Source organism: Buceros rhinoceros, unplaced genomic scaffold (genome assembly GCF_000710305.1).
Source record: "Buceros rhinoceros silvestris isolate BGI_N320 unplaced genomic scaffold, ASM71030v1 scaffold16069, whole genome shotgun sequence".
Lineage (NCBI taxonomy): Eukaryota > Metazoa > Chordata > Aves > Bucerotiformes > Bucerotidae > Buceros > Buceros rhinoceros.
The window spans coordinates 3890-16295 of record NW_010432244.1 but is presented as its reverse complement, the minus strand read 5'-3'; the positions used below and the strand labels follow the sequence as shown (position 1 = coordinate 16295).

The 12406-nt window shown below is 37.7% G+C and overlaps 1 protein-coding gene across 1 annotated transcript; it reads left to right on the top strand.

The window, feature by feature from the left end:
- Positions 1 to 1425: 1425 nt before the first annotated feature.
- DARS (aspartyl-tRNA synthetase) lies at positions 1426 to 11251 on the top strand (the record flags this gene model as incomplete). Its single annotated transcript, XM_010143708.1, has 9 exons — positions 1426 to 1537; positions 3466 to 3600; positions 4754 to 4901; positions 5856 to 6002; positions 6950 to 6998; positions 7673 to 7753; positions 8411 to 8522; positions 9449 to 9520; positions 11160 to 11251. Coding segments are annotated over 9 exons (948 nt in total), but the record flags the coding sequence as incomplete, so codon positions are not given.
- Positions 11252 to 12406: the final 1155 nt, after the last annotated feature.

The following is a 12406-nucleotide window of genomic DNA, read 5'->3' as shown; positions in this document are numbered from 1 at the left end:
CTCAGGCAAAATCTTAGCACATGTCTGATTCTGGGAGACCTGTGTAAAAAAGGTGAAAGAGTTTGAGGGTACTTCTGTAACTTGCTGAAAACCTCATTTCTTTCATTTTGGCAGTAGTGGGAGTAGTGGCTGTGGTTAATGCTATCAGACAGTGGCAGCTGCTAGGTATTATTTACTCATCTCCACCACTTGCACTCCTGAGATATTTTATCAACCAGCGAAAACTGGAAAAACTCCAGATGACTACAGATCTGCAGTGTTATTACTGTGTTCTCTTTTGGCTTTTCAGTTAAGTGATCTCTTAATCTTGCAGAGATGATGGATGAAGCTTTATTTCAACAGATCTACTGACTGACTGTCTAAATTTGAGTGCTTATTCAGTTTGTTTTGGTCGGGGATTTTTTGTTTTGTGGTTTGGTAGGAGTCATGTGAAAAAGACCACAAGGCTCTTCTTGCCCTAACTGAAAAGTTCGGTACCTTTCAGAAAGAAGAAGTAAACAGTGCTGTGACGCAGATTGTCGTGAAAAACTCAGTTCTCTTAGTTGTTTGCAACAGTCTGTTAGGTTTTATACACACTCCTGGGATGCTAACTGTCACGTCTTAAACACCGTGAGCACAAAATCAGATACGGGTGCAGTGCTGACGTATTGCCGTGTTTTCAGCACTCACTAGGGTGGTTTTTTTCTTCACACTTAAGCCCAAGAGTGTTACAAGAACATTTAGTCTAGGTGTTTGCTAACCATATAAGTAGCTTAACTGTGTCACGTTCGTAAACAAAAAGATGAACAACTTTTGTTTTCAGCTAAAAGTACTTGTGGGGTAAATTTTGAAAAGGCAGAAGACCTGCAGCTCGTGATCAGGTGTTACATGAACTGTTTTAAATGCTGGGAGTTTAGACCGTGGTTTGGGGATGTTTTTGTGGCAGTGTTGTACATGGTTAACGTGGCTGTGTTTTTACATGAAAAACGTTGTATTTGATAGCCTTTAATGACAAACATTTCTACCTTATGAAAGTTATTGGGGGCCTTGCTTTTATGATGCACTGTATATTACTGCAGCTGTTCTAGTGCAGTGTGCTGAAAGCTTTTTAATAGGTTTAGTGTTTTTTATTCAATTTCTTACTATAAAACCTTCATTTGAAGAAGCACATCTCATAAATCAGCAAGTCTTTAAATGTAGAATTGACCATAGTGCCTCCTTTATAACTGAATATGCCATAAATTCAAATGAGGAGTTTCTCCTGTTCCCTGTGCTGCTGCTTTTTGTGTAATAAACAATTATCGATTTGCACTTTTCTCTGTTTAGGCATATGCAATAATCAAGTGTTCCTAAGAGAAGAGAGATTCATCCTTCCAGCTGTCCAGAAAAAGTAACAGAATCAGGAAAAACTAACTTAGCATTCATTATTTTATCTTCTTCTTATAGACCTCCACTAGTCAGGCAATCTTCTGCCTTCAGTCTGGTATTTGTCAGCTTTTCCGAGAAACTCTGATTCGCAAGGGATTTGTGGAAATTCAGACTCCCAAGATCATTTCAGGTATTGTATATGTGATCCAGCAGCTGCAGGTCTGCCTCTTTTACAGTTGCTCAGTGTACTTATCCACCAAAAATTTAATAAGTTTTTACTGAAAAAAGATAAAATTTCATTTCTAATTTAGATAGAGCATAGCAAGCTTCTTCTAGCAGATATCAAAGTTGTTCTTTTCTCCTGACTTTGGGCGTTAAAAGAATGACAAGACAAAAATTATATGTACCTTAGGTACTCTGCAGTGCACGTAAAGTTTTAATTTGGCTAAATACAGATGTCTGCTCATATGCATTGTTCTTCAACTCAGTGTTGGGCACTGCCAGTTACATTCCCAGTATCCGAAAAACTCCCCACTCTAATTTAGATCAAAAGCAGCTTCCATCGTAAAGCTACAACGAACATATCATGGTATAAAAGATGATGCGATTATATACAGTATGTCATTTCTTTAGCAATGAGCATATGGCTGAATAGAAGGTGGTGGATCATTTTTCTGAAAGCGTGGCATGACAGCGTCTGCCTGGCTAGAAGTCTGGAAATGTAGATTTTGCTTCTAGTTCTGTTGTTAATCTGCTGAATTGTTTTCAAAAGTTAAATTACTTGATTTACTGATGGATGTTTTTTTTTTCCATCTTACTGGTGGTCTTTGAGGTTTTATAGATGCCACTGGCATTGTATTACTCTCGTTGTGTGTGCATTCATTAGATCTGTACATTTTTCCTACTGAATTTTATACTTCTGTATTTATATTCTTGAAGACAGCTCTTGATTGAGATAAAAAAGGGCTTTTAAGAGAATACATGTAAGCAGCTATTCTGTCAACATGGAGAGTATCATTGAACTATAAGACTAGATAACTTTTTTCCCACAGAGACAGTTAAAACAGCATGAAATACTAAAGACTCCCAAGTAGTTTTATTTACGTAGGACCTTTGAGGAAGTGTGCTATTCTTACTGCGCAGTGTACCATTGAAAGCAGGCAAGCAAGCATCCTATTGTTTGAATGAGATCACATTCTGTAAAAATAACTAGGTTAAGTCAATGCCGTCCTACTAAACTTCAAATGTAAGTATTGTTCTAAGATTTAGATTTTTAAAATTACCTGTATTCAAAAATAACTGTAAATATTCACTGACACCATTGCAGTGGGAGTAGTGGTAATGAAAGAGAAGAAATGTGAATCTCAGTGGAATGATTAGGAATAATCATTAGTACTTTGCCTAGGGTTATCTTAACTTTAGAACTTTCAAATAGTATTCACTAATCTTTCACTCTGGCGTGCCTTTGTTGGCAAGTTAGGCAGCTGTAAGTCTCATATCACACACTGGGAAACAGAAAGGTGTAAAAGTGACTCAGCCGATCGTTTTGGGAGGCGGTTTGCCGTAAGGGATTCGAATGCATGTGTGCCTGGTTCCTGTTCTCTCAAGGTAACCTTCTATGAAAACTGCCTCAAACCGAGAGAAACTTTTATACCTTTGGCTTCTGGTAACTCTAGTTCCGGCTCTGAGAAGTACTTATGCCTTCAGTTAGAGAGGATGGTCCTGGAAAAACAGGATATGCACTTTCATCTCGGCTTCTGCAGTTAACCCCTGGAAGCTTATGACAGTGACAAAGATTGGCTTCCACAGAAACATTGGGCTGCAGGTAGATGTGGTACAAGCGTGCGTTCTCTGTTCTCACTCTTAAGGCGAGGGACAGCTGGGAATAGCAACATTTTAAACTACTGCAACTAAACTTGCAGATTTGCAAGACAATCCTGAGCTGCAAAACTTCCCTTAGCATTAATGCATGCAAATGTATCTTTTTTCCTCTAATATGCTTTGAAGAAAAATCTCCATCTGATCTCTAAATGTAAGACCAATTGTCTGTCATTCTACCTCTGATATATTTTTTTTACGTTTTTATTTTAATAATTACTGCAAGCATTTGCTTTTCAGCTGCCAGTGAAGGAGGAGCCAATGTGTTTACTGTATCGTACTTCAAAAGCAGTGCCTACCTGGCTCAGTCCCCACAGCTGTACAAGCAGATGTGTATATGTGCTGACTTTGAAAAGGTTTTTTGCGTTGGGCCAGGTAAGAAAAGTGTTGGTTTATCCAGAGCATGCAGCGTGCAGTGATGGCTTTTAGCAGCTCTAGTACAAATGAGATGACAGGCACACTGAAAGCTTTGAATGGTTTCACTTAATACAGTTTCACTTACCAAACACAAATTGCAGTTGGGGTGACTAAAGAGAGTAAATTGGCAGAGAAGTTGCTGGAACAAAACTAAAATGCTGAAATAAGGGTGGAGTACTCCAGTGCCTGTTGTTCTGTGAGGAGAAAGAAAGAGATGTGCTGGAAATTGATAGTATGATGAATTTAGTAAAACATGGAGCAACACTGATTACTGAAGCCATAGTTCCCTACTAACCACGCCCAGTAGCTGGCTAGTTGCCCTGTAGTAAGCACTTAAAATAGGCGAGCTAGGTTTTATGTACTTCACATTGCATATTAACGTATCCTTTCTATACACACCCAACAGCTTTATTTAGGAAATGCATACTTTTAACTGGATTGTCAGTAAATAGTGAAAAACTAGTAATTTCCAGTCTCTTGCTCTCTCTTCCTCAAAAGCTAATACAGCTTTTTTTTTCCAGACCTCAAAGACAGGTTTAAAGATATGTAAGCTGGAAAACAAGTCGATAACAGCTTATAAAACAAAAAGAAAATGCAAGTAATTAAGAAAATATTAAATTTCTTGTTAATTACTGACAATTAATTAACTGTTAAATTTCTCGTTATTCACTGACAGTGAGTCATGGTTTGTAGGAAGACATGTTTATATTAGACTCATATAGCTGAAAAAAAACCCACTCCAGAACACACGTGCACAAGTCCCTTTCCTCTGAAAAAGGCAATTTTCAAATCTGAAAGTTCTTGTGTGCCTGAAAGCTTGTCTGTTTTTTCCCCTGCTGTCTGTTGGTGTAACGAGAGAATACTGCCTCTCTACGGGTCCTGTCTGTTTTGTATCCTGTGAGCACCACAGCTACAACAATGCTGTCACTGTTGTTATTACTGATGCTCTGAGGCAGCTAGATTTCTTTTTGTTTTTCAGTGAGAATTATCCTGTCTAAAGACAGCATTGTCTGCCTGATCCAAATGCTGATGTGATTGATTGTCAGTGTTGTTTTTCAAAATGGAATGATAATTTCCGGTCAGTTAGAATTTCTGTTGTTTAATTTTACAGTATTTAGAGCTGAGGACTCCAATACACACAGACACCTGACTGAGTTTGTTGGTCTGGATATTGAAATGGCTTTTAGCTATCACTATCATGAAGTGGTAGATGAGATTGCAGATACCTTGGTGCAGATATTCAAGGGACTTCAGGAAAGGTAATGACAGCATTTTCCATTTTGTGACCAACTTCATTTGTTTGAGATCTCTTGCACTGTGGTATGAAGTGGGTGAGCATTTTATCCTCAGCTTGTCAGATAATCACACGTAACCTGATTTACAACAGAACTTCAGATATTTTCTCTTTGCTTAACTATTTGTTTGTGCCTGACTTTCCAAGTTCAGTCAGGCCGTAGGCCAGTAAACTGTCTATTTTTACCCCTGAGTTGCATCTCCTTGCACTAAGAAAACTTGCTGTTCACTGTTGAATGGACTTCCTAACAGAAATGATCCATCAGTAATTTAAAACAGTTCTTTTTGTGCTACTACAGGTAGACTGATTGTTCTATTTTGCAATTAATATTTACTATCTAAGAAAGTTTTTCTCAATTGAATTTATTGTAACAGCCTGCATCTCTGCCATGAATATAGCAAAGATTATTTTCAGTCATTCACAGCCTAACTAACTCATTAAAAAGCCAAGCCAGAAGCTTAGGAAGTGGTTTTCATTTGCTTACAAGTTAGACTAGCTTGCCAGCAGAAAAACAAATCTTTTCATCTGTCTAGAAGGAAATTTCTCTTTTATACTTGAAGTAGGATATCAGTCAAATCAAAGCAAAACCCAGGTAAATATCACAATTGAAAGGGATGATTTCTCAATGTCTTTACCATGAAAATTTGACCCAGCCAGTTATTTCTTACAAAAGGAATAAAACAGAAATAATAGTAAAATATTAACTTGTATATCATTGAGATAGATGCATTAACTTACATGAAAGAATTCATTAGGATTGTACAGAATTTCTCCAGAAGTGGCTTGATAACAGTTTTTTATGTTGCAAGAGGGACCCCTTGTGGCAAAATTGTATTGCTATTGCAAAATCATTATTGGATGCAAGAGTATGTTCTGATTGTTTTGTATTTTGCTTCTGTTCTTGTTTCCTCATATGCAGATTCCAGACTGAAATTCAGACAGTGAACAAACAGTTCCCCTGTGAGCCATTTAAGTTTTTGGAGCCAACTCTGAGGCTGGAATACCGTGAAGCCGTGGCCATGCTCAGAGAGGCTGGTGTTGAGATGGGTGATGAAGAAGATCTGAGGTACTTTGGCAGCACAGAAACATGTCAGAGTCTTGTGAAAGTCATAGTAAAGTGTCACTTTTGTACTGTGCAGCTGACAGTCCTCAGAAGGAACCCCAAGCTTTTAGAGCAATAAACAACTTATATCCAGATCTCGACAAATAAATGGATATGAAAATAGTCCTTTTTTTTAACATAGACTATACAAACGGTGAAATGCAACAGAAAACAGCTTACAACATACAGTAACATGAACTGTCTAAGGATGAGAAGCATTTGTTTTTCTAACAATGGCAGCCCTTCATGTGAACTGTCACATCTTTGAGTAGGATTACACAAAAAGATACTTCAGTCTTAAGGTCTTTCATTTCAGTGATGCCTTCCCATTTCTTCTTTCCACCTCTCAGGAAGATGATTGAACAATCATGTTTGCGTTCCCAGTGATTTACTGAAAGATGGGTTTAATTAACTGATTATGTGTAAAATTTTCTAAAGACATTAATAAATTAAGACATTTCTTTTCTTTCCCATAATACATCCAGAACCATGAGGATAATGTGTGATTTTACAGTTAAATGATCTGTGCGTCGAAGACATTTGGATTGTAGGAGTTTAATAGAGCAAAATAATTGCCTCAGCAACTGCTTATGGTGCCTCTCACTTATTGTGCCCAAGATGAAAAGGCTGCACAAAGTATATGCTGGTAGGAAAAAGAGTATGTAATTCTTCAGTAATCAGATTATGTTGACTAGGACGTAGTTATTGTAACAGCTAGAATATGTTCAGGTATCGGTTACTTGAAGGGATTTCTGTGACCAATACAAAATATTTAGGAACAGAAACAAGTCCTAGATTTTCTAAAAGGCAGGGTGCAGCCGCTTTCTAGCTTGAAATCTTTTTAGCTCTATGACGTATATCATCAGTACAAGTTTAAATCACTTAGTTTTAATGGTGATAATGTTTTTCAGCACACCTAATGAAAAGCTCCTGGGACGCCTGGTAAAGGAAAAGGGAACAGTTATTGTATAATAAATAACATTGTCATTGAGTCTGAAACCTGATGTCATGGAGTCATTGGGTTGGCATAAATGCCTACTTCATGTGAATCATCTTTTTACACCCTGATTGAGAATACAGTCTCTCAGAGCATGAGAAGGTGTGAAGACTTTGTGATTAGCCTAAGGATTCTTTAGTTGTCTGACTACATCCCCATTTTGCTGCTTCTGATAAAATTACTGACAATTTTGTCTTTATCATTAATAAGCTGTTCCAAACCATTTTCACTCTTTTTTATTTATTTTTATCATCTCTTATACCGAGTACACCAAACAGGATAATATGTTCCAAACTGAGTTCTTAGAATAATTAAACAAAAACCCAAACCAGATTCTAACTGAATCTACAGGAGAAGATGAGATCTTTGGCAAGAAAATAAGTACCTATTACTGCAGAAAGACATTTTATTGCTAAATATTTGTAAGTTCACACTAGAGGTAGTATTGGAGAACTAAAGGATAAACGCTACTTTTATTGATAACTATTATTTTGTCAGATAATACTGTCAAATTTGTGGAAAGCTACTGGGAGATCTTTTTTCATTTTATTTCAGAGATTAACTTGTGTCTTTCTCTTGTAACTTGCTCTTTATATCATTCTCTCCTGTACTAACTGTTTAAATTACCTTCTTTCAGTATGACACAGACTTCTATATTCTTGACAAATACCCTCTTGCTGTGAGGCCTTTTTATACAATGCCAGACCCAGTAAACCCTGTAAGTAAAATTCTTTGTTGTTGTCAATGGTTTGTTTTTTTTTTTTTCTTTTGTGGTTTAAATTATTTCATGTAGGGGTAGCTTGACAAAATAGATAAAGTGCATGATTTGTTATTATAATTAAAATTCTGATAACAAGATTAGGTCAGTGTTACATGACTTGCAAAATGTTCACAGTTACTCTTCAGTGGTGAAAACATACCAGGAAGAAACAAATCTAGCTAAGGCTGGGAGAGCTTTATGAAGATTTATGAAGAAACCTCCATGGTGGTCACGGCACTGCTGCTATCACTGAAAAGCGGCAAAAACATTCTTCCAGGGCAAGAGACACTTTAACAGAAAATACACTTTTTGACACTGTTAGAAATTCCCCCGTTTATTCTTAAACTCAGGGTTAAATATCTTCAGGGCATGTTTGGCTGGGATAACTATATGCAAGTGTAATGTTTTTTTTCAAAGGGCATGCAGCTGAACTTTAGTTTTTTAAATCAGTCTAATGAGAGGAGCCAAAGGGCTGTAGTTCCTGGGCAGACTCCAGATACATTGCTCTCTTACTGCACAACTGTGGACACAGGTGAAGTTACCGAAAGATGCGTATTTGCCACCTGAGGATGGAGCAGGTGTAGGCAGGATATAAACTCATCTTTGTTTTTCCAGAAAAACTCCAACTCTTATGATATGTTCATGAGAGGGGAAGAGATCTTGTCTGGAGCTCAGAGAATTCATGATCCTCAGCTGCTGACAGAAAGAGCCCAGCATCACGGCATCGGTAACAAGTTGAACAACATAAAGTTGAATTTAAAAAATATAGATGATTTCTGGATTTGTTAACTTTAGAGGAAGAACTCGGGGCAGAATTTGTTATATAGCAGTAGTGCTAAAATCACAGTTCTGTTTCATTCTTAATGTTAATCCATGTAATTCTGTTTAACCATTTTAATCTAGAGTGGTGGTATCAAGAAACTAGTTCGTTTCTCAGCAGCACCTCGATGAAAGGAATTGTTTCTGAGGTCTTTAGAGAGAATGTAATGCAGGAAATACCCTCAACAGAATGAGGGTAGACAAACAAGTCTCGTTGAGTCGAGCCTCTCTGTACTGTCAGAAACTTTCTACAGAGTACTCCAGCGGAGTCTTGGTTGGCTGTCCATTTTAAATCTTGAAATGAGAGCAGATAAGCAAGAAGTTTCTGTAGGCAAAATTATAAAAAAAAAATCGAAAAACAGACAGACTTAGCAGGGACAAGGCCAGCTAATGGTAGAAGGGTAAAAGAGTAAAATGTAGATTAAAATTACGCTTTCAGTGAATGGCAAAGTGAAGTGGCAGGATAGACAGCAGCAAAAAAAGGAGTAGCTCCCACTGCAGCAAGATGGAAAAAGCATTCCTAAATCCTCACTGTCTCACGGCAGTTTATTCAAGAACTCACTATTTTCCATAAGCTCCAATGAACAGTTGGGCCTAGCTCTTACTCAGTCCTACAGTTGGTTCCCTGGGTAAGTTACCAACAAAATTATAAAACAAAATTTATAATTTCTAGATAGTCCTGGATAATTTAGATGTTTAATGAGTAAAACCCCACTGTTAGTTTGTAAGTGAAATTGATAAATTTTTTTTGCTGTGTTTACAGTCCTCCAGTTACTCGTGTGTTTGGCTTGGGGTTCATTAAGCAGATGAGAGACATATATTTTTCTTCTCTAGATCTGGAGAAAATAAAGGCTTATATCGATTCCTTTCGTTTTGGTGCTCCTCCACACGCAGGTGGTGGAATAGGTAAGTGTCTGTATTTTATTTTGTTCTGTGTTAGTCTGAGCTTAATTTAAACTGCTCAGTCTCAAGCAGGGTTCAATATAAAGTTCAGAGTAGTAGCCTTCTTACGTTGATGGTTTTAGGCAAGTTTAAAAAGTAGACAGTCACAAGAAAAAAATGCCAATTCATTAGCTAGGCACATCACTTGCAAATTTGACCAATGAGGAAAACTTAAGGCAGCAAGAAAATACTGTATTATGTGTGGATTTATCAAGGCCTACTAATACCAGAAGCCACTAGTCTGTTAGTGCATTTGATGAAGCCGTTTTGCAGTGAGGAGAAATAAATGATTGCTTCTGTCTTGTTCAGTGATTTGACTAAATGTCACCAATCAGTTTGGCTGATGCTAATTGTTTCAGCAGAAGTATTGAGGCTTCATGTCTTGGGTGTGAGTATTCTGCATATTAAAATGAAAAATAAGATAGATTTTAGGCATCTGAATGACAACAATTTACAGTTATGCACGTTGCCTTCATTAGCAGGATGAAATCTGTTCATGCATATGGAAATAGGACGCTTCATGGGTCCTGATCGATAAACACAATGATTTCTTCAATTCAGTCTTTCTGCATTTTCTTACTTTTGTAAAGTGTATTTAGCACATTCTCAGCATGTTCTCAGAACAACTTCCTAAGTTGCCTTCAGTAAATGCATTAGATCTGCAATATGCTATTAGACATCTGTTCTGTCATACTGCAAGATGTAAGTCTGGATGATCATGCACATGATTGTGAGCAGAGGAGATGCACCATTTGCAGATGATCCAAAATCTTTTAAGCCAGTCAGAACTGACATCAAGGAAGCTGAGGCTGCATTTCTTCTGCAGAGTAAATGCTCCTCATGGCACATTGCAGAGGTCAGGCCAACTACTGGCCAGACAGGAGACGCTGTGAGAAGCAAACCTGGTTTCTAGCCGTTTCAGATGGAAACCTTAACATAGGAGGGCAGTGTGTAAAAACTAGCATGCATCTGGGTTTCCTCTTGGCATGGCTGGGGTACGTACGTAGCCCCAGGGATTAGGAATTCCTCCCACATTCCACAGCACACACACAACCTCTAAGATTTCAGGAAGAAAGAACACGATGACCAGTGATGTATTTATTATCATCAAGGTGTCAGCAGATAGTTACATGGGTACGTACTGTTGAATCTACACTTTTGTGCTGTAGAGGGGTTTGGATAAACTTCCCCAACCGTCAGTTTTTACTGTAGTTGCTTAAGGCACTTAATGTCTCTTACTCTGAAGCTGTTAAGACTGGTTTGGACTATGCTTTGTTACTGTGCTCAAGATGCAGTTCTCCCAATGACCCACCTCCCATTTCAATTTTCCACACCATCTTCCTTGTAAGTCCAAAGGGATACAGAGCAGGGTTGAGTCTGTAGTAGCACTGCTCATCAATACGGGTTTCACATGATGTCTGTATTGTGGCAGAAGGTACTGTGTGTAAAATCCCAAATTTTTGGTTCTGGCTCTTTTCTGTAGTCAGACATGCTAATGCATCCATCTCCATCTGGTCACACCACTGTACCCTAAAGTACCTTTAGCTTCTTCAGAGTTTCAAACAAAAGAGTGACTGTACTGATGGGTTTTTTTCATTTGTAGGGCTGGAAAGAGTAACCATGCTGTACTTGGGGCTGCATAATGTTCGTCAGACCTCCATGTTCCCACGGGATCCCAAACGACTGACACCCTAACGTGAGCTGCTTTGGGAAGTTTGAGATGATTTGCTCTGCAAGCATATCCCCTGCTACCAATAAGCCTGTATTGATTCGAGCATTGTAATATGCAATTAAAAAAAAAAAGAACATTTCATTTACTAAAGTGCCACAATACTTTTTTTTATCCTTAGCTGTTTATTTAAAAGAAAATATTTTAACAGACCAAGACTCTTTATATTGGCAACTGTGCACATTTTTAATGAAAATGTGATACTTTGAGTTAGTTTTCTAGAATCACATCGAATTGTATCATGTTTCTAAACATTTTAATAAATTATGCAATAAAAATTCTGCATTTTTAACTTATGTCAGCAAGATTGACGTACAGAATTGGCACAAAGCTAGAATAACTGGATGCTTGCAACTGAAAAATCAGGAGGAAACCAGCCAGTTGGTAATTTACATGAGTGTCAGGTGGAGAAGCAGGTGAGAAGAACATTCTTAACAAAAAGTCTTCATATGAAATTGTGAAAATGGATTGAAATAAATCTCTCAAACTAAATTAGATACAATGTCTGTCTCTCTGGTTTTTGCTTTGTATCCTCACAAGAAAATCATAAATCGATACGGTTGTTCTTTTAAATGATGCAGTAATGGCCTAAAGTTTATATTTATTTTCTTTCTATCTTCTTCCCATTTTTTTCCTGAAAGTTGTATACCAGCCATAGGCCCATTCTTCATTTTATGTTACTGTTTGAGAATGGATAGAAGGATACACACACTCATGGAACACACAAGGGATATATAATATTCTTGGAAGCAGGTCATGTGTTTTCCTGCCTGACCCGGCCTCTAGGATCACAAAACAAATCAGCCAGGATTTCACAATACATTGCCAATGAAAGAAAAGCAAACAATGTAAGCCAACCCATTTTGGTTGTTTTTGTTTATAAATGCTGTGAACACCCCAACTGTTGTACATTTAGAGAAATGGGGTGTTTCTGTAACTCAGCATACTTCTAAAATTGTTTCTAGAAATCGTTTTTCTCAAGTGAATCACTTATTTGAACCTCCTTAATTTGCAGCGATGTGCAAAGCTACTTCTCTTCCTCCTCCTCCCAGCCCAAAGGACTTGCCTTGTGTTTGGAGAGGAACTAGTGTATTTGAAACTTCCCTGTATGGACTGCAGCT